The sequence below is a fragment of the Rhagoletis pomonella genome, unplaced genomic scaffold, assembly GCF_013731165.1.
Source record: "Rhagoletis pomonella isolate Grant_MI unplaced genomic scaffold, Rhpom_1.0 Rhpom_scaffold_00002, whole genome shotgun sequence".
Lineage (NCBI taxonomy): Eukaryota > Metazoa > Arthropoda > Insecta > Diptera > Tephritidae > Rhagoletis > Rhagoletis pomonella.
Window position 1 is genome coordinate 20,300,343 of NW_023458556.1, and position 22,198 is coordinate 20,322,540.

Here is a 22,198-nt window from a genome sequence, read left to right on the forward strand (position 1 = left end):
GACACTACTTTCACATTTAAACTTCTGTGTAAGCATTTAATAAGTACACACTTATGTAAGTATGTATACTAACATATAAAAATTTATCTTCCGAATTAACGGCAAGCATAAGTACATATGAAATAGAGTTGTACACAAGGCGACTTACAGCTGGTTTCAAGTAATTCGAAAATTTAACATAGCAATGTTGCATTTTGTTTTCAACCAAGAAGACTTGCTTAGTCTTAAAAGCCGTCGAAAAACTGCTAGACCTCCTCATTTCGGATTAACTGAGACACGTAACTCCATTACATAACACTCAGTTTGCGCATGTCAAAGGAAAATATATAGATTCTGAGGTGGTTTTATGTGCCTTCCTGGACATCGAGCGGGATTTTAAAAAATGCCGTCTACGAATCTGTCTCAAGGCACTGGTCCAACAAGGCATGGAACTGTCCACTGTCGGGTGAATCGATTCCATGCTCTGTGACCTTGATATCGCATCGTCCCTAGGCAACAACTCCGTGAACATCAGAGCCATAAGAGGATGCCCACAGGGAGGTGTTCTTTCTCCTCTACTCTGGTCTCTTCTATTACACGTTATGGATGCAGCTCTGCACGTGGTATCAAACTGACCACCTCTACATAAACCCGCATAGCACTCTTCTGGTACCTTTTACAAGAAGGTACACGCCGAACCTTGGCTCGGTTACCCTTTGGTTAAACAGTGCTTGAACACTCTGACGGAGTCAAATACCTCGGGGTTACCTTGGATTAAAGACAAAGTTGGAAATCCCATATAGATAAAACTCCTAGTAAAGCCACCCGTACCATGTGAGCCTGTCGCAAACTTTTCGATCGAACATGGGTCTTAACTACGTGTACGTAGTGTACCGTAGAAGGTCGTAGAAACATATAAAATTTGCTGTTGATAGTGGGAGAGAGAAGCAATGTCAACGTCACGGTCATGCGGTTGTGAGTTTTCGTTAACACGCAGACTCCATAAGATAGATTATGTCAGCTGACACGTTCTCAGTTTTTACGTCTGTGGGTACCTGCACTTTAACAGACAGGATATACCGAACTATAGTACGTCCGATTGTAACTTATGCCTCCGTAGTCTTGTGTCCAAAAACACTGCAAAAACTGCCGTTTCAAGTCTGAACAAAATAAAAAGGATGGCACTAAGCGGTGACTGGAGCATTTTTCTCCAAGCAGCAGCTTCGATGAATTTGCCGACCAAGATGTCTGGTCAAAGGGTTTATCTCAACTAGATCCCAGATATGTACACTGGTACACAGACGGATCAAAGATGGAGGACAGAGTAGGAGCGGCGGTGTTTGGACCTAGCACCAAACTTTCTCAGGCGCTATCCAACTCTTGGCTGTAAGTTGGTCCTCCACGAGGCTCTTAATCCAAGCGCGGTTAAACTCAGAACTCAGTAAGTACTGGAGAGAGGTAGGAGGCCTTAGACGGGCCTGTTTGCTAGGAAAGATATAAATCTCAATAAAGGAGACTAATAACATCTTGAGCCGTCAGGATTGGGAACCATTAAAGGGATACAAAAGAACTTCTAGGTCCCGGTTTCCCTAGTTTCTGTTGCACCCAAAAAAATTTACATTACATTTACCTTACAATGTGTCAAATGATAATTCTTTATTTACTGAACACACGTTTTGTGGGTATTTTCAGAAGAATAGAAAACCCATATGGTATACACCATATTAGATTAGATTAGATTCTGTTTAGAGGAGAGAGCAGGTCACCTAGTTACCGCGACTTTGCGACACACCTTAATGGACTCCAATCGGGACCAAAATTTCTATGTGATATCTGTAACAGTGGTGTTACCGATTGAAGGGGTGAGACTGAAAAAAATCGTTCATTTGATTTTTTAAGGACCACCCTAATGTATCTATCTGTGACCGTCAATTAAAGTAGGTTAAGTGGCTTAAGAAGGTTTGACTTTGAACAAAAAAATATGAAGTTTCCCTAGAAAAATTTTAGGTTGTCATGAGGTTTCTATTAAGATGGCATTTTGCATTACACCTACGGCTAGTCAATTTATTGTGAATTTGACATTGACAAACCGTGATAATTTTTTTTTTTTAATCTTGCGTTTATTAATATTTTGAAAATGTGGTTCTTTGGCGAATACCGCATAACCATCTATTATATATAACTACATTACAATTTAATTATTTATTTATATGTATGTATATTATTAGTATTTTCTACAAGTCTTTCGAATAATGGTTGATGTTTCAAATATGAATCATCTCAGTGAGGTAAATTGTAGCCCAATATCGTCTTTGTTGGCTCGCAGTGACACATTTAAAAATCTTTAGTAAATAATAATTATTTATTTTAATCTCGAATACTTGCTCAATTCGTTACAACATTTGTCACTTCTTCTCACGCTTCTTCTCTGGCAATACAGTTGCTAGGGCAATTAGCGTTGCGATAATACCGACCATTGCCCAAAATACTATGTCGCAATATTTAAATAAAAACAAGCCAATAAGATTTCCGCCTGCGACAGAACCTAAGCGACCAATCATCATGGCAAAGCACATGCCCATCGCATTGATCTCCGTCGGATAGAATTCGATTGAGAGCGTTCCAATAATACCACCGCAATTACCAAGGCTCATTAACAAAGTCAAGGCAATAACGACGGCTGCAAACTCGGAAAGCCAATGTGTAATGACAGCACAGACGCAGCAAATGACGAGCCATATTACTAGAAAAGATAATTAGAATTTTATAAATGTGTTTTAGTATTTCAAATCGATCACTTTCAACTTTCTTGCCAAAAACTTACTTAATAAATTAACTTTGCCAACTATGTCGATGGTGTAAGCGAAAATGACGAAAATTAACATAAAAACGCCACCAATCATCATCAGGACTTGAAACATAAAACTATCGATTGAACCACTACAATCATTTGCATTCGCCTCTGTTATTGTGAGTTCCATGCCGCCTATTATCTCACATACCTTAAGGCCTTGGCCGTTTTTAGCAATGAGTTCATTGAGTATTGTCGGAAACCTGAAATACAGAAGAAAGAGAGAGGGAGACAGATTAATATCGAGCCGAAAAAAACTGATCATAAGATTTAGAATATCTTGGATGAATCTTGTAGAAAGTTTTGGTTAAAAAAATGCCAAAAAGAGATAATTTTCCATTAAAGACAAAAAGGTGGCAATTTATCCCACCAAGTCAGTTGATAGAAGAAAATGCTGCCACTATAATGCACACTCCTGGTGATGCAGACCGGTAATTCCTCGATCAGCATAAATTCGATATCGGATATTTCGTCATCTAGGCTGAATTTTTCCACAGTGGGGTCACAGATTATTTGGTGGCACATCCTTAAACACTTAAACCGAGTATGTGAGAGTGTGCCCACCTAAAGCTCACTTTGTTTCTGCCATGACCCAAGACTCCACACAGGGAGGTTGCCGCAAGACGCGGACGCAAGAGTGGGAATTGAGAATAAATAGTAGAGGAGTTGTAATTCCATTCCCAGAAGCTCCACTACATTCCATCTGTATTAGACTAAAGAAATCCTCATTAGCTCAGCCAGGGATGGGGTAGAATTTGAAAATTCAGAGTTTCCTTGCTAAAAGTTTTTTTGGTTGTTCAAAGGACAAAGGACGATTAGGTGGTATCCTTTCAGCAATCTCTGCTCATATGCGCTTATTTCGCTTTCTTGTAAGCCTAGCTGGCAGTCATATTGCTTTCCATCAGAGATGCCAACTCTACCAAGGCTAATTTGACTAAATTTCTGAAAAAAAATCCCCAATTTTGAATCGGAAACCAAACCCCAGTTGGTATCCCTGTTTTTAATTCTCACGTATGTACGTACATTAGGGTGGTTCAAAATAAGTAAAGTCGGGGTTTTAATGCTCCCACACCCTAGGATTGTTCTATATCGAAAAAATATACCACAATTTTTTGTTTTGAAATCAAAAAATATTTAGAGGTCGCTCAAAGCGCTCAAAGTTTTCCATGTATTTTATATGGGGAAAACAAGTCTTCGTAGAAATGCTATGCAATTCCTGACAATCAATAGTTTTCGATCGGAAAACGCTGGTTCTCTTCAGGAGACTTCCAATAACACTACCCAATATGCTCATTTAACCCTTTTTTCACCGCACGGGAATGGCTCACCCAAAATATTAGGCACTCACTGTCCCATGGCATTGCCTAGCTTATAAACTGGTAAATATAAAGTACCGAATTTTCATTAAACTGTCACTTACCACATGAACAGTCCCTGAGAGATGCCATATACCACAAACAAGGACAAAGATAAATTAAGCGTTTGTAAGCAACGTTGCCTATAAAACAGTGGCATTGTTTGACTCCAAATCATTTTAAATGCATCACCGACACCATGAATGTTTGCCAAATCGGCGCCACCAGTCTCTAAAATAATACTTTTCACGGGAAAATTCTCTGGCTTGTCGCCGGTATTCTTTGAGTAAATGCTACGCAAAGTGTTTAAAGCTGCATCATGATTTCCATGCACCAACATATATTTCGGCGTCTCGGGCAGTGTACATAACCCAGCGAGTCCGGAGAAAGACAGTGTTGTATTAATGAGGAAGAAAAGTCGCCATGAGGTGAACCGCATGCCAAAAATTACACTATCGAATTGTAGGGGAAGAATGACCAAACCGAGGGCTGAAAAATGTAACAAAATTTTAGCCAAAAATGTTCACTTTTGCGAGCTCCACAACTCACCTGGCAAAAATACCAACGCCAACGGTAGAAAAATCGCCATCAACGTCACGTAGCGTACGCGCGTTTTATTGCTGTGAAATTCACCGACCAAACTAAAAACACACGCCTGGCAGCCCGATATGAAGAAACCATTGAGGAAACGAAATACGATTAGCATCCATGTATTGACGGAGAAGGCCGATATAATTGTTGCCGTGGCTGCCAATGTCAGTGAATATCGCAACGTTCGCACGCGACCCGCTGTATCCGCCAGAAAGCCCACCATGTGTGAGCTGAGCCCAATTCCGAAGAATCCCGCTGATGCGAGTAGACCCTGCTCGGCTTGCGACGCCTCCAGTTCACATTTTACTAATGGCATTATCATGCCAATACCCATCGTCTCAGCCATGACAGCCATAAAGCATAAACCGGATATCAACATGAGCAGGTAGTGAAATCGTCCGACACGCGTCAAACCTACGGCTTCATCGAAACTGTGTGTGTAAACCGGGGATTCGGCATTTTTTTGTAAACCTGAAATGAAGAACGAAAGGGTATTTGTCAATCAAATGTCATAAAATATGATAGAAATGTTATTTCGCATCGCATTTATGCTAAGTCATTGCAAAAAGTGAAATTACACTTTTGATTTAAATGACTTAGCTAAGCGCTTGCAAAGAAACAGAAATCATTTTCAGTTTCGTATACACAATGGACAACGGCGCATCGGCAGCTAACGAGGAGTCGGAAACAACAGTGGAAACTGCAAGTTTCTTCGACACCAAACTCTTTCGTTGGTTCTCGCTTTTCCTTTATCTCGGTGGTATAAGTGGCCTTGGTATGATTTTATCGATTTATTATTTGTTGTTTTTTGACTCAACCATGCCCGATATACATATAAAGTTCCCGATATCTATTGATGGCAAACCTGTGCAAAAAGTTCAAGCGTTTCCATAACGTGGTAAGCTAGTATATGAAAATGAAAACTATTGTCCGTATAACTTACGTTTAAACAGTACTGATCGAACAAAATATACGATATTTATTTTAAAGTTAAGGTTAGGTTAGGTAAGAGAGCCGCCGTATTGTTGTGTCCTTAATGGAAGAGGGAAAAAAGACACAGGAAGGCCGGAAGTGGGAGAGGGAGGGTAGAAATGGAGGAAGGCAAGGAACCGCACGATGACACCCAAGGCTTCTTATAAGAAAAATGCTGCATGCCCACAACGAAACTTCGCAAAACGACTGATATCAATTACCGAAAGCTCATCGGGAGTGTGGAAAAAGTGCGCTCCAAGGTTTGTGAAGCTTAATCTCTCAAAAGCAGAGCACCAGAGCAGCTGGTGTTGACATGATTGCAGCTCATCATGCTCCATGCAGATAGTGTAGTAACGGCCATTGATGAAAGCCAACCTTATCGCATGCTTATCTATAACGCAATAACCGGTTAGAGCTCTCACCAATAGCGAGAGGTGTAACTTGTTTAGTCTCCAGAGCTTTCTTTATCCACTCTGGTCTACTTTCGGCGTGACATTCTGGTATTATAACTCTTCTGACAGGCGGAGAAATCGTTTAAATTTTCATTTGCTTTCAAAGAAAGCTTTTGCAAGGGAGTTTAGGGAGTGTCAAAACTCGAATGCCACTAGTGAACAAACCTTTAATTATTGAATCATGGGGTTGTATGTCCTCTCCCTATGATTAAAAAATCATCACATTCCAATTTGTATTTTCAGAGAAAAAAAATAAATTCAGTAACATTGCAAAAAATTCAAATGCTCATAAAAAGTCTAAATTTGAACATTTTTCTAAGAAATTTGCGGAGCGTATCTTAGGTGGGTAGAACTTCATTTGAGCGAAAAATCAACTAGAAATTCGAACGTCGGTAAATTTGTGACCCACTTGAGTTGGCCTTACCCAATTACTTTTTCTTACCATTTACTTCATTTTATTTATTTTATTTTTTTTAAGTTCTGACCATTTAGTTAAATTTGTTTGAATAAAGCGCAAAAGTAATTGCATAGCTTTTATTCATACGGCCCATTGCCTCTTCTTGGATCGCTGCTACGGCTGAATGCGTGATTGAAGTTGGGTACACCTGAAAGTCCCCCAAATCTACATTAGCTCTACTCAGGATGCTCGCTGTCTTGTCTTGATGTAGAGCAATTTATAATTTTAGCACTAACGTGAATGAATATTAGTATTTTTATAATAATGACAGGGCCACTTAAAGTTTTTCTTACAATACTAATATTCATCATGAAATTTATATGTCTGCTAATTTGTAATGAAATAAATCAGGCCACATAAAAATTATCGAGCTATTAGCTAAGCGTAATCCAAGACATTCACATTATTTGCAGCACATTTCAAAGAAACCATCTAAGTATGAATCAGCAAATATATTTTCTTATGAATGCACGTACACACATACTTACATGACTTGCTTTGCTATTCAATTCACCACACTCGACGGTAATAAAGCGATACTTAAGTGACAGCTGCTTAGCAGCAGGGTCCAAACTTAATTCATATGTGCATTTGTATGTATATGCATGCACTTGTAGCTAAATACCCCCGCAAACTATGTATGTATTTATGTAACGTATAAATGTATATAAGTGTATGTACTTAAATATATAAGCGTGTGAGCTTGAGTGAGTACACAAAATTCAGGGAATATGCCCCATTGGAAACATTCCATTTGCAGAGGTGTTCTCCGTCCAGCTCTTTGATGACAATGAATGTCTCCAATATGGCAATATTGGATGGAATCCAAAATAATACACTGGCGCGGTATAGTGGTATGGTGCGAGACCCTCAGAAAAGAGTCCATCTAGGTATTCACAGATGGCACAAAGCTCGAGGGGAGGGTTGGTGGAGGTGTATACTGCCATCACCTGGGAAAGCTTCCTTAGCCCTCGTTTCCCGGACCACTGTAGCGCTTTTCAGCCGGAACTGATGGCAATCGACACAGCCAAAAAACTTTTCTCCGAGAGGCCTACTAAAGTAGCGAACGACAGATGGCATGACAAAATCACCACGTAAAACTTTCAGGCAATTGTGGCCGGTACTCAACGCTAAACGAACTGGTCTACTGCTGAATAGCGTGGGCCGAAAATCTGCTTTTTTTCGAATTTTGATTGGTAATAGCAAAAAAATGGTTCATTATGCTCTAAAAATAATCCGTGTTAAAGATGACACTTTTTGGTAAATATCTTAGGCTCGCCCAAGTCCATCAAAAGTCAATGTGCTCAAAAAACAAAAATTAATAAATACATAAATGAATACACTATTTTTACTAAAATTGCAATTATCTTCGAAAGTGTTCTTGTTCTTCTCATTTGGCGCTGTAACCGCTTAAGCGATTTTGGCCGAGTTCAATGAAGCACGCCAGTCGTTTCTCTTCTGTGCCAACTGACGCCAATTGTAATTGCTAAGTGAACCCAAGTCCTTCTCCACTTGGTCTTTCCAACGCCGTGGGTCCCTCCCGCTTCCTCTGCTACCACCAGCGGGTTCCGAGTTGAATACTTTCAGAGCTGGAGCGTCGGGGTCCATTCGAACGACATGGCCAAGCCAGCGGAGCCGCTGTATTTTAATTTGTTGCATTGTCTGCGGTACTCGCCATCGCCAAAGCGCAAAAGCCCATATATTTTCCGCAAAATCTTTCTCTCGAATACTCCAAGAGCCGTCTCATCCATTGTTGTCACTGTCCATGCTTCTGCGCCATATACCAGCACGGGCATGATGAGTGACTTATAGAGCGTGGTTTTCGTACGTCGAGAGAGGACTTTACTCCTGAATTGCCTAGTCAGTCCAAAGTAGCACTGCGTTGGATTTCAATGCTGACATTATTATCGGTGTTAATGCTGGTTCCCAAGTAAACGAAATTCTCTACTTTCTCGAAATTGTAACCGTCAACAGTGACGTGGGTGCCAAGGCGCGAATATGCTGACTGTTTGTTTGATGACAGGAGATACTTCGTCTTGTCCTCGTTTACCACCAGACCCATTCGCTTTGCTTCCCTATCCAACTTGGAAAAGGCAGAACAGACTTCGCGGTTTTTGTAACCGATGATGTCGATGTCGTCGGCATAAGCCAGCAATTGCACGCTCTTGTAGTAAATTGTTCCTGAGCGGTTGAGTTCTGCAGCTCTTATCATCTTCTCCAACAACAGATTAAAGAAGTCACATGAAAGGGAGTCACCCTGTCTGAAACCCCGTTTTGTGGCGAACGGCTCGGAGAGGTCTTTCCCAATTCTGACCGAGCTGGTGGTATTGCTCAACTTAATTTTACACAGCCGTATCAGTTTGGCATGGATGCCAAATTCAGACATAGCGGCGTATAGGCAACTCCTTTTAGTGCTGTCGAAAGCGGCTTTAAAGTCGACAAATATGTGGTGAGTGTCGATCCTTTTCTCGCGGGTCTTCTCCAAGATTTGGCGTATTGTGAATACCTGGTCTATGGTGGATTTTCCAGGTCTGAAGCCACACTGATAAGGCCCAATCAGTTCGTTGACGGTGGGCTTCAACCTTTCACACAATACGCTCGATAAGGCCTTATAACCTAACACACGGTAGTTGGCGCGAATATGGATTTTCGAAAATTATATACTTACCATTAATACAATAAGTTGTTTTTTTCCTAAATAAAATACATGGAAAACTTTGAGCGCTTTTGGCGCTATGACTGACCTCTAAATATTTTTTGATTTCAAATTAAAAAATAAGGGTATATTTTTTCGCTATGGACCAATCCCAGGGGGTGAGAGCATAAAAATATCGATTTACTTTTTCCCATCACCCCATCCCATCGATTTTCTAAACACACAGATTTCAATTCACAGAGCGACGCCCATCAAGGTATTCTTCAGAATGCATCTGCAGCTTTTGAAACAATGAGCTCAATGTTTTCTGCAGGGTTCTGTATCTATGTATATACAGACATACACTCATAGGCACTCACATACATATTTATGCACGCCTGCAACTAATTAGCGCCTCGAACAAGCCAACTGTGCAAAAGAATAAGAAAAGAAATATGCGAAACCATTATAGCATAACAAACTCTACAAGCCTGGGCGCATAAGTTTGTATGTATGTATTATGTATATACATAGTATATATGTAAGTAAGCGATTTTGTATGGTACATCAGCAATGTGTACAAAGTCTTTCCTATGCGCATACACCAAAACCACAAACTTAAAGAGACCGAAATCGCGCCAATACATCGCAAAGCAACAAGAATAAACAATTAGCCAAACCAAACCGCAAAAGTCTACTTTTGACTATACCCGCGCGCCCCTTCTGTTCCTCAAGAACAAGCACTAGCTCAGCAAGAGTGTCACCAGACATTCAGGCGAAAGAAAGCCTCTTTCTTCACAATTTCTTGCGAGTCATTTCAGTTACACTTGAGACATAGTATTGCCGCCGACGTGAGTGTGATAAGACGGCTAAAAAAAAAAAAACACACAAAAAAACAAACAGAACATACGAAATAACGAAAATTTCAAAGAAAGTGTTCTTTTTTCGTCGAATTTCGCGGGGTTTTCTTTGCTCTAAATCAAGTTAATTAATTACAAGTAGGTATGTCCCTACTAGCACCCGCTGGCGCAGCTGCGGCCGCTGCAGCTAACAAAGATGAGGAAATTACTGTACCAAAATCGGACAGTTTCTTTGAATCGAAAACATTCCGCTTGATCTCCTTGATGCTTTACATGGGTGGCATTAGTGGTTTGGGCATGACATTAGCCATGTATTACTTATTTATTTGGGACTCACGCATGCCACCATTACCGGAGTATAAGCACGCGCATCATGTGGGCTAGGAGAAACGGAGAGGGAAAGCGGGAGATAGCTAGAAGGAAAAGCGAATTGTTTGCGGAGGGGGAGCTTTAATTGTTAAGTTATATCCAGAGAAGAGATGGGTGAGTATAGCGATGATACCACTGTGATAATATACATACATATATTTTATAAATATGGGGCGAAATTCGCCAAGTGTACTAGAAAAAGTTGTATGTCAGCGATTTTATTCAAACTCTACTTCATTAAAAGTAGCAACCATTGTGTAGGAGGATTATTTTGTCGCGGTTTTTTATCGAGTTATACATCCAAAATTTGCAGACCCTTTTTTCGCAAAAAATGTCCAATATAAAATTTGTATCGCATTTTTTACAGTGTGTAAAATTTTTATATTTTCTTAAATGGTTTATTTCTATATTTTTTTCCTAAACTCCCAAACGATGTATAGTTTTTAGTGAGCATGGTTACAAGTTTTTCTAAATAGAAAACATTAGGGTCCGCCATGCTTTTTTGTCGACAATAACACAAGTTTACAGATAGACAAAAATTGCAATTTAAAATTTTCCGCTGAATTCGAATATGAAACCTCAATATAAGAAAGTACAGCAATTTTTGGAATATAGCCGAATTGCGGTTTTTTTAATATCTAATTGTGATTTTCGTTGGACAGAGTGAATATGGCCAATCTTAAATTTCTGCTTATACAAGGAAAAGCCACTAAATTTGCGATCTTCTCTGTCTACAACAAACTCCTCCCAGATTAGTAATTTACGATTTACGACAAGTTTGAATAATTTTTAATAAATTTTCAAAAAAAAAATCGTTTCGGTACAAGCACAAACATCAGAAAAAAATTTTCTTCCTGGTCTTTAAGGTATGATCTTTTATTAATACAATAAGACCCTGCTTATCATAAATTAAATAATTAATCTAGAATTTATGAATACTTAAGTAAAAATACATACAAAAAGTTTCCACAGAGTTTGAACTACATATTAATGAAATCATATATTTTAATTCCAGTATTTATTTTGCGCACCAGATGTGCTAGCAAGAATATCGCCTATTCAATAAGTATTCAAATATTAAAATATTTTATTATACATATTTTAGCTAGAATTTCACTTTGCACACTCTGGTTGCGTATGTTCTGTTATAGAATTTTGATAAGAAAATTATATGTATTTAATTCGAGTTTTAAATTGGTTCACTCCCAATTTTTGCCCCGATGTCGATATTACCGGCAATAAATTTGTTTGCGAGGGCGCCACGTTTTCTTATGTAAATGAATCTGAATATTAAAGTAGTGATTTTATTTTTAGTTTTTATTTGCTTGTTTGTACCGTTATTTGTTGATGGTTTGCTTTTGTTTGGCTGCACAAGAAGAAAACGCAAAAAAAAACGCCTTAAGAGCCGTTTTTCGCAGTGGCTTTGAAAATTTCTTTATCCTTTAAACACAAACGTTGTTTGCAAAAAATGTGTTTAAGGGGCTGATAAATTTTAAAAGCTGCTTGAAAAAACGGGCCTATTTTTAACAAACTTGCGTTCCTAGTTGTGTATCAGTGCAGAATACCTACATTTCTAAAATTCAAAAAAAAACTATGGCGAAGCCATTAAGGTGAGCAGAGCGGTGTACTTTATTTTTGGAGGAAACGAGTACTACAAGAGTTGTTAAAGGCCAAAGGTCAATTTAGGAATTTTTGCAAGGTTTTGTTTAACTTGCTTTCTATGTGGTATTTTTGTAAGGGTCAAATCTTGCAATAGAATTTTTAACTAACTTCCCGAACTAAATTCAATGAAAGATCCGCAGGGTGGCGCAGGCGTTGAGATATTTCGAAAATCAGGATTTGGTTCATATTTAGAAAGCCTGTCTTAAAATTTTTTTTCCTATTAACTTATTTTAAATCAAAATATTTCAAAACCTAATGTATGTACATTCGATTTTTTGAAAAAATTTACACGAAATACACCAATAATATATTTTTATATTTCCCGTCGAATGACATTTATAAAAACTACAGACTGGTTTTCGGGATATTTTTTATTTTAAAAATCTTGTCCTTTGATAACTCTTGCAGATATTGTGTTCCCCAAAAAAAAAAAAAAAATGTCCTCGCCTTTTTACTATTTTATTAACGCCTCTTATTGTCCCCAAACCCTCATTGATGGAAAAAATAGCTTTGACTTTTCCTAGCACCAGTATAGCTCTTATATAAGTCGCTTCTAAATCTTATTCAAAATATTTAAACATGACTTACACTATTTTTATATACATACCAATTTTTCGCAGTGCTATTTTCGAATATAGGCTTTTATTTTTAAAAATCACTTAATTAAAAGCAAAAATACCAGCATCAAATGTGTATATTTGAAATCAAGGAAAACCAAGTCGTGGTAATTTTTAATCGATACTTCTAACTTCGATAAAAACCGTTCTCTGATGATGGCATTAAATCGTGATATCAGCTAAACAAAAACTGTTAAGCAGAGATCACACGATTTGTACATTTCAACAGTTACAGAGTGCTGTTGGAAAAGTTGGAAAGTTTCTGTTGCGCTGAACTCATTCTCGATAAAAATTTCTACACAACACCACTCTGTGCTCTCCAAAATCTACAAATCGTGTGATCCCTGTTTTAGATAGAAATTCTTACGTATACGCCCCGTTATCAATTTTCACGCTAAGTTAGATACTCATACGTCCTGGCTGTCATCAATGAATCGTCATTTTTTTATTGTAAGCATGTGTTCATGAATGAATTTATATGTGTACATACATATGACTAAATTGTTGAGACCATTGCCACTGAATACCACTTTTTGCTTGCCCGGGATTGGTCTTTTCGCAAAGTGAGCAACATATACTTAGATAAATGTTCTGTTTGTAAATCACGTCCACTACTTAAAGAAGTTTCATTTTACATACAAGGTGGCGCAAATTATTCATCCAATTTGGTTTCTGAATAACTTTTTTACTAAATAAAAAAAAGATTTATTTGAACCTTTAAAATTTTTTCGGTTAAGTAGAGAAGACAATATCCGTCAAATGGCTGCTGCCAGTGTTGCTACAAATTTGTGTCCATTTTATCGCATTTTCCGTGACATTCCGAAATATTTCCGTGCTGTGTATGCAGTTGCAGCGTTTTGTTGAAACCAAGTATTTTCCAAGCCCCGCTCATCCAATTCCCGCAGTAACAAGTCATTTATCATGGTCCTGTAGCGTTTGCCAGAATAGTGACCATATTTCCGATGACGTGCTCAAAAAAAGGTGGTTCAAATACTCCTGCCTGCCCAGTGAATGCGCGCACCACACAGTGCCCTTGCGTGGGTACATCACACGCGGATTTTCACATGAAGATGTTGCTTATTGACGTAACCGCTTATGTAGAAATGCTCCTCGTCGCCCATGATGATTTTCGATACAAAATCGTCATCTTCTTTGTTGAGGTCGAGGACGGTCAGCAGGTATTAACTGTTGCACTGTTTGCACTTTTTACGGGATCATTTGTAAGTCTTTCACTAAAATTCGCTGTAAGGTCTGTCTGGTGATACCCAATTGCGTAGGCTTTAGCTGCAAAGTGAAGCCACTATGAATGAATATCTAAGTATGCCTTTCGCGCTGCTAACATCTTAATTACTATAACCCATCCTTAGATCTCTGCATGAAAACATATACAGCCGTTGGAAAAACCCGAGTCTGGAAAACCGGTAACTTCATCAGTGACACCTAAACAGTCCGCATCTCCAAGGTGGTAAGCAAAAAGCCCTCCATGGTCATCTTTCGAGCCTGCTATTTCCGCTAGATCTTCGAAAGCAGTAGGTCTGCACTTCTTAATCAAAAACAGATTTGTAATGTCCAAAACATATTTTCGACGATAATCAAAAGCACAAATTAGAGAACATCCGTTGAATACAGAACCATCATACCTCTAATTCAAAAGTATTAGTCTGGAAGAGACAACGATTGTTGGAATCTACCGTGATTGGAGCCATTAGGCATACGCCTTTGGCACATGCCTTTGGCACACTCTTCTCACAGCCTCTATGCTTAGTTTCTCTAAGAAATTGAAAGTGGGTTTTTTCTAAATGTATGAGAGTTGTACATAAGTATAAGTCAGCAGTGAGCCTAAGCTTGAGTCCCAACTAAACACAAAGCTTATTGAGCTGAACCATCTGGGCAACGAAGAGCTACCAGCAAAGGAGAAAAGCCAGACGGCATGGGCGAGGACCCTCTTTGACTTTTAATTTGTGTAGAATATAATCTGCACAACTCCAGGCAGCATCAGCTGATCTACTTAATGATCTTAGTGGCAACGTAGATGAGCTTATTTTCATCCGGCAACCCTTAAATATATAAAACAAGCTTCACTGACCCGCCTTAACGCCTACAGTGTTGTATCACCCTATCATCATTATTTTTTAATCAGAAATAATCATTCTTACTTTTCACTCACTTTTACTCTGGACGAGGAGACTGTTTGGATGAGCTTAGAATGGAAGTTCAAAACAATCTGGATGGTGTCCTGTGATTCGGCAAAGGATATTCGAAATCCTATTTGTCAGCATCATAATTTGCCATTCTAAATATTTTTTCCAATTCTGTAGCAGAGCAGAGCCCTTGGAGCTTTTGAATCCAAAGTATCGCACCCGTGGCTGTTAATTTAGGATTTCGAAGAGCCGACCCAGCTTTTCACAGTAACCAAAAATCTTAATACTCAGAATAAGAAAGCACTTTGTATCGCACTTGTTTTTTTGTTTTTTCCAGATATAATCTTATTGAAATTTTCTTAATGGCATTATGAGACCTGGCTCAACCACAATTAGTTGAGAAACTGCTGCCCTTACGCACCATGACAAGAGGAATAGGATTTAGGTAATGTTAATTGAGCGGCTGTGAGAGCGTTATTGTTGTTGCAACGTGGACGAAGAATCTATCATCAAGCAAAAAATATCAGATATCCCGCAATAGTCTTCGCCCCTTCTGTGTGATGAGAACATTTGATCAGTCGCGCTACCCAAAACACCCCCCTCCCCCCCTACTAGGAAAATGTTTGGTGTGGAAGGGTTAGTCGCCCTTTTTCTCCCGGTTGGGACATCCCTGGATAATGTTCCATAATATTCAGCGTCGTTTGAAAGGTTGTCTAGTTTCCAACCCTTCGCGATTGGCGATTTATGCCAGACTTTGAACCCCCGTTTTTTTTTGTATAGATCGCAATTGCTTAGCACCCTTTTTATACTGTTATTTACATTTTCCATTCAAATTTCGTCCCGCTGCCGCCCTATCCAACATCGATTGCCTGAATTTTACTGAATTTATACAAAAGAACTCATAGCACTAGCTGTCCAACTCTCTCTACATCGCCACTGCCGCTAACCATCACTCAATCCCTCATTTACTCACTCACTCATTTCAATTCGTCTGCGGATTAATTTACGCTATAAAAGCGAAATTCAGCGCCATCAAAACTGAAAACAAAAAGTTGACAAGGCAATACGAAATGTTTAATCCTATTTCTCGTTTCACTAAATCCCAGGCAGTCGCACTAACTAACTGACACTGACAATCGGCTCTGCACCAGCCCTATCGTTTGATGCTTGTGACTCTGGGTACACTTTTCACTATATCCAGTCATATGCAGCTGTTACTGCCACTGACTTTTTGACAGCTCTGCTATGCGCGTGTCGCCGCATTTCTCGTCTCTGTCAATTAATTAACTGTTACGCGAATGGCAATTAAAAACGATTTTGATTTGATTTTTGTCTCTGTTTCGAGACGCATTTAAATTCAGGCGTCAAGAGCAAACGCAACACAGTTAGCACTTTAAACGGCTGGTGTGCAACTAAGCAAAAATGTCGGAAAAAAATTTGGCAAAAATAGTGAATATCATTGAAACTAGTGCCAATACGAATAATGATAATAGTGGTGGTGGTGATAATGAAGATGAGGGCGCAATTATGGCGGCGATGGCGGCAGAGTTAGCCGCAGCAACAACGTCAGCAGCATCTGGTTCGCTTAGAAGAGGCGCTCGACCAACAACCGTCAGGATATCTACGGGACACTTGCCGTCCTATCGTTTGCATGAAGCCGACGAGATATTGGCACATAAACCGACTTTTTCGGAGCGTTTCATACGCTATCTCATGGTGTTGATCTATTTGTGTGGCCTGTGCAGTTTGGGCTTTGTCCTATCGGTTTATCACATTTTCTTTTGGGACTCACGCATGCCACCGGTGCACAAGAGCATGATTATGAAGAAGCCACCAGGATATGGTTAAGAAAGTGATATAAGAGTGGAACAAAGTGCGTAGTTTTAAATTAAAAACAAAAAATATATATATGACATTAGGGTAAACACTAAAAAAAAATATAAAAAATGTCGAAAATATTCGTAGATATGTTAAAAAATTTAAATCTAAACCATTATTTACTGAATGTAATTAATCCTACAATAAAGTGCAAAAATCAGCGAAAAATCATTGCATTCTAGGTAAGTCTCATGAATGGTAAAAAAAAAAAGTGTAAAAGAAAACTCTTAAGCTTCCTACGCAGTAAGACAATTAGTTAGCGCTCTGCACCTTTTAATACCACTCTAAATGCCTTCTGCCGCCCGTCACTTACTTCCGCAACCCTCACGGTGCCACATTCGAGCGCAACCACAGTTATTTGTCCATGTCAGCGATAAGCCTTTCACAACAAATCACAGCCATGTGACGTTATGTCACCTTCGCCAAATCACCAAATCACTAAGTCGAATTGTCAAGCCATTCTTTGCTTTTGTTGTTGTTTTTACTGCACTCCGTTAAAACGTGCCGCAGCAATGCAACGTTTCTGGCGCTTAGAGCTTTTAACTCGCTGCAGCCTTGTTTTTGTATTTTCCTTTAGTTTAGCGGTTTGATTTTTTGATTTGATTTGCCTCGCGCCTAACCTGCTAACACACTTTTTCCGGCGCGCGCGCGGTTCGCTTACTCACGAGGAAACCTTGTAAAGCCAAATCGATATGGATTAAATAGTCGCGCGCTGGTGTGTGCAAACATGTGAGTGTGAGTTCGAAGAGAGTGTGTGTTTGTGTGTTTAGTTTTTTTTTTTTTTTGCAATATTGGCAATCGATGGCGACGGCGTCACTCTTAGTTTAGTTAACTCATTTAAGAATTTTTAAAAGTTGTTGCAAAGAGATTTAATTTAATTAAATACTAGAAAAATTCTTTGAAGAACTTTGAGGTTCTCGATTTTCGTTTGTAGGCTTCTTTTGAAATATGTATTTATTTGATTGAATGATATATGTATGTATATCAGGGTGGTCCTTAAATGAATGAATTATTTAGTCTCTCACCCTCAATTGGTAACACTGATAAAACTAAAATATTTCACACATACAGGGTTGAAATTTCTAAATTCGTGCCCGTATTTAGTTTGTAAGTCAAATATTAGTGGCATTGTGCTACTATGATAGCACGGCCGAGTTATCATAGTCAACTTTTGTACGTTAGTCGAAAAAATTATAGCCGCACCAAATTTTGACAAGTTTTAAAATATTTTTTTTTTTGTTGTTATTTAATTTTGGTTAGTTTTTTATAGTTCATTCTTTAACAACATCCGTATAAATACAAGTGAATACCCAAATATTTTTCAATAGAAGATTGCTGTATTGTACCAATCTTTTGACTAGAAAAAAAAATTGTGCCAATTTTTTTATTTTGTACCAATAGCCCAATATACAAATCTGTACAAATGTAACAATCGAGAGACACTGCCTTAAAAATTTATGCAATTAAAAAAATAAATTCAACAAATTTTCGTACAAATTTTCCATTTTTTAATTAGATTCTGAGTATGCAGTTTTGTAGCCCATTGAATTCTAGTAGAATAGATTTTTTAGAATTTTTAAAAAAGCTCGAAATTTGTAGGAAAGTTTGTTGAATTTTTTTTTAAATATTTTTTGTTAAAGAATGAACTATAGTTTCATAAACAAAATAACCAAAATTAAATAACAACAAAAAAAAACGTTAAAACTTGGCAAAAAGTGGTTCGGCTATAGATAATTTTTTGACCACTGTATGTTTTTCTTTTGTATTTAATTGGACATGCACCTACATACATAAAGGAAGTACATAACAAAATAAAAAAAATAATGTTGTCTTTCTTTGCCTTTTTTCAAGTTTTTAGTACCTTAAAATCCTAACCCTGGTTATTAACATCTTATTATCTACCGATCCCCCTAATTTCGTTTTGATATTTTTTTTTGTTTTGTGACACGAGATTTTTATATTTTTAATATTTTTTATCTTTGTAAAATTAAAAAATTTACATCTTTAAAAAAATACTAAACTTCCAATTTCCGGCAGAAAATTTTAAATTTTTTTCCTGTCAGGTGAAATGAAAAATAAAAATTGGCCTGCTTTTTATTTATATATGTTCTTAATTTTAACAAAGTGTGTAAAAATTTAAGGTTTCCGCAAAAAAAAAAACTGCTATTAACTTGTAGTTTTTTGTTATTTTTTGTCACTATTTAATAAAAAGTATACACCACATCAAACCTAGGTTAATTTTTTATAGTACTAAAAAAACTTTTTCTGAAACTTAAGAAATATGGCTTAAAAATGTATATAATTTTTACAGTTCCGGCAGAAAAATCTAAAACTTCTTCGCAGATTATATTAAAGCACTTTAAAGTGTACCAAAATAGTAAATAAAGTAAATAAAAAATTAGCTACTCTTAAGATTTTTTTTTTATTTCACTCAACCAAACTTTAGCAATTTTGGGAGTTTCAATTAAAGCATCTCAAAAGTTTTTGATAGCACAAACAAATTTTCCATAAAACACATTTACCAAAAATTATTTCTGTTTTTTTGTACGTATAGTAGTAAATATGTAAAACTATTGAATTTCAAAGTAATACCGTGAAAATTGAGATTTTGACAATTTTTTTTTGTAACACAGTTGGTACACTGATGGCTCCAAGACTGGCCATTGCGTTGGTTGGTCGTACTAAACCCAGAAGGCTTCTTTTCACCAGCATCGGTAAAACTTACTCTGTGCTAAGGTGTTTACATATCATTGAACTATATCCTGAGGTAGTACATACATATATAGAAATCGGGGCAGCCAACAGGCATATCTACATACATGTTCCCCAGCAGTAGAGCGGATCTCTGGTGGAAGGAATTGTGGAATAGACAAGCCAAGTCTTCCAACTCAGCAGTATCACAAAGGCGAAACGAAGTTACAAAAAGAGGAGGGACAAAAAACCACTTCGCTTCCAAGGATCACCCGACCTAAAAGGAGATGACCTAAATAATGCACTTAGCCAAGGAACCGAACTTAAAGCTAAACAATCCAACTGTGGGGTTTTTAAGTGCCTCCGCAAAAATTTAGTTATCCAAATAAGCGAATAATGCATTTCCTGCATTAGCATTCCTTTCATCTTGAATACCGCAAATATTTGCAAACAAAATATATATTTGAACCATTTCTCAACTTCACGCTACATAATTGCTCTCAAGTAATTTTAGTGCATAATTTAATGCATTTATTAGCTCATCAATTCATTCACACCACAATATCGCCATCCTCACAAAGGTTGAGCGCACACAAACACCTCTACGACCACCCTTTGCACACCCGTCAAAGCAGCGTAGTTAGCTACACAGCTATAAATCAAAAAATTTGTTCCACATTCCCGAGCACAGCGAAGCTAAGGACACGCCCTAGCGATTGTCAAACGACAACCAAAAACAAAATCTGCATTGAATATACCATCGAAATCGAAAAATCGACAACCAAAGGCGAGTGCAACAAACTTATCTCTGACAGTTGAACATTTTATTGCTAGAAAAGGGATAAATAAGTGAGAAGCAATGAACATGACAAGAATAAGTGGTGAGCCTGTGTAAGAGGGGGTAAGGGGGTGCAAAACAAAATCGTGTGTTAACCCATTTACTTACTATTGAAACTTCAAATACAGGGAAAAGTCATTTCTCATTTAAACGGTGCAGCTCAATAAATCTTAAAGTGCAAGCCAGGCACGACACGTCGAGCGAACCAGCGAATAAGAGCAAATGTGAGAAGAATGCATATACATGCACACTTACCTCATGCACATAAAGGATACCTACATGGGTATGCGCATATGCCAGTAAGCGAAAGTTAGTTAAATTAAGTAGAAATGTATTCCTCGCTTGAGTCTATAGAAAATACATATACGAAAGGAGATGATGAGCCCTCGGCGCTTGAGCACTTCAAAACTGAAGAAATGGGGTTTAGATTTAATTATAAATTTAAATCAGTGGTTCTTAGACTAGTTCTTCTAAATTCATAAGTGAATCTATTGTATTACATTCTGTTCGAAATATGGTAATTAATTTGAATCTATCAAGTAAAGTAGATGCTTGGCTACATTTCAGGGCAAATGTTTTCGTAGCATTTTAACCCATTAGCTCTCGCCTGAAAGTGTCGTTTTGACCCTTACTTCAAGAAACCCCGCAAAAAGCAAATTTGGAAGGTCGTTAGAGGATTGATATATATTGTAGAAAATGATTGTTCGGAAAATTTTAATAGGGGCTCAGGCAAAAGCTTCATGCAACAAGCGTAAAAGTCTCTAAAAAATTAGTTCCAAAATCACCAAAAATCTTGGTTTTTTAATATTTTTTTTTTAATTGAGTTTGGCTGTTATTCCTTCTTGGCATAGATTTTATTTTTAATTTGATAGAGACTTTTACGTTGGTGGCATGAAGTTTTTGCCTGAGAAGACCCATAGTAAAATTTTCCGGAGAATAATTTTCTAGAGTATATTAATCTTCTAACGATTCTCTAAATATCCCTTTTGCGGGGTTTCTTGAAGTAATGGTGAAAATGTCCCTTTCAGGTGGGAGCTAATGTGTTAAAATGTACTCCGAAAATATTTCCCGTGAAATTTTACTATATACATCTTAAATTTAAATTTCGCTCAGAGATTTATTTTAACCATTTTTTCGACTTTTTTGAAAACTACTTAGGCCGAGATATGAAAACTTTAGTAGGCCATAAAATCGAGGGTATCACTACTGTATGGGTGTACTTTCAGAAAATGTCAACAAAGTCCGGGCTGGTTTCGGCTGTCGCAAAGTGTTATCAACCAACCACCACGCATATAAACTAATAATTTTTAAGCAAAAAACAAACCCGACTTCAATGCCAACTTTTGTTTACTGGGCATTTCCAAAACTTTTTAGTCGGTTGTGTGACAGTACATCTAAAATATTTAACACGCAGCTACAGAACGCTAACCTATTCAAATTTTTAGAGCTCAAATGTACTTAAATGTATGTACCTAAGTATATGTGCAAGTGTAGAGGTGTGTGTGTGTATAAGTTCAAAATTTTTCGAAACGCATGACAGCAGTGCATAATGCGACATACAGATACCAATATACATATTTAGTTCGATTTGTGCCGGCATATTTTTATTCCTATATACTTGTTGGCTTATTAGATTGGATCCCTAACACAGGGTTTTATTGACACATCCGAAACCATCTAAACCGAAATTTATTTAAAAAAAAACTACTTTTCATCCAGATTTCCGCACTAGCCACACTGCTATCCAGTTTTCTTTATGATCTATTTAACTGAAACCCGATTTTTAAGTGTGATAAACCGTCAAAAAGTTGTTTATATGTACTATTTGCCACTTTAGGATTTTTTTTTAT

The 22,198-nt window shown here is 37.7% G+C and overlaps 4 protein-coding genes across 4 annotated transcripts; 3 read left to right on the forward strand and 1 right to left on the reverse strand.

Moving 5' to 3' along the window:
• Positions 1-2,177: 2,177 nt before the first annotated feature.
• Positions 2,178-5,322, reverse strand: LOC118734480 (synaptic vesicle glycoprotein 2A-like). The gene is made up of 5 exons (XM_036464199.1): positions 5,316-5,322; positions 4,735-5,247; positions 4,251-4,674; positions 2,804-3,033; positions 2,178-2,722 (listed from the first exon to the last, which is right to left on the reverse strand). The coding sequence occupies exons 1-5, from the start codon at positions 5,320-5,322 to the stop codon at positions 2,385-2,387; spliced, it is 1,512 nt and encodes a 503-aa protein (XP_036320092.1). The 3' UTR covers positions 2,178-2,384.
• Positions 5,323-5,424: 102 nt separating this feature from the next.
• Positions 5,425-5,670, forward strand: LOC118734481. Its single transcript, XM_036464200.1, has one exon. It carries the CDS (start codon positions 5,425-5,427, stop codon positions 5,668-5,670), a length of 246 nt encoding a protein of 81 aa, XP_036320093.1.
• A 4,395-nt stretch (positions 5,671-10,065) lies between these two features.
• On the forward strand, positions 10,066-10,629 carry LOC118733247. Its single transcript, XM_036462571.1, has one exon. It carries the CDS (start codon positions 10,297-10,299, stop codon positions 10,534-10,536), a length of 240 nt encoding a protein of 79 aa, XP_036318464.1. The 5' UTR covers positions 10,066-10,296; the 3' UTR covers positions 10,537-10,629.
• A 5,734-nt stretch (positions 10,630-16,363) lies between these two features.
• LOC118733245 lies at positions 16,364-16,789 on the forward strand. The gene has a single exon (XM_036462570.1). It carries the CDS (start codon positions 16,364-16,366, stop codon positions 16,787-16,789), a length of 426 nt encoding a protein of 141 aa, XP_036318463.1.
• Positions 16,790-22,198: the final 5,409 nt, after the last annotated feature.

Excerpts from the sequence above, each read along its gene's own strand:
- LOC118734480 (XM_036464199.1), bottom strand. Across the intron at positions 4,675-4,734 it reads GGCGTTGGTATTTTTGCCAG|CCCTCGGTTTGGTCATTCTT; the intron begins GTGAGTTGTGGA and ends TACATTTTTCAG. Across the intron at positions 2,723-2,803 it reads TGGCAAAGTTAATTTATTAA|TAATATGGCTCGTCATTTGC; the intron begins GTAAGTTTTTGG and ends TATCTTTTCTAG.
- LOC118734481 (XM_036464200.1), top strand. The coding sequence starts at position 5,425 with ATGGACAACGGCGCATCGGCAGCTAACGAGGAGTCGGAAACAACAGTG.
- LOC118733247 (XM_036462571.1), top strand. The coding sequence starts at position 10,297 with ATGTCCCTACTAGCACCCGCTGGCGCAGCTGCGGCCGCTGCAGCTAAC.
- LOC118733245 (XM_036462570.1), top strand. The coding sequence starts at position 16,364 with ATGTCGGAAAAAAATTTGGCAAAAATAGTGAATATCATTGAAACTAGT.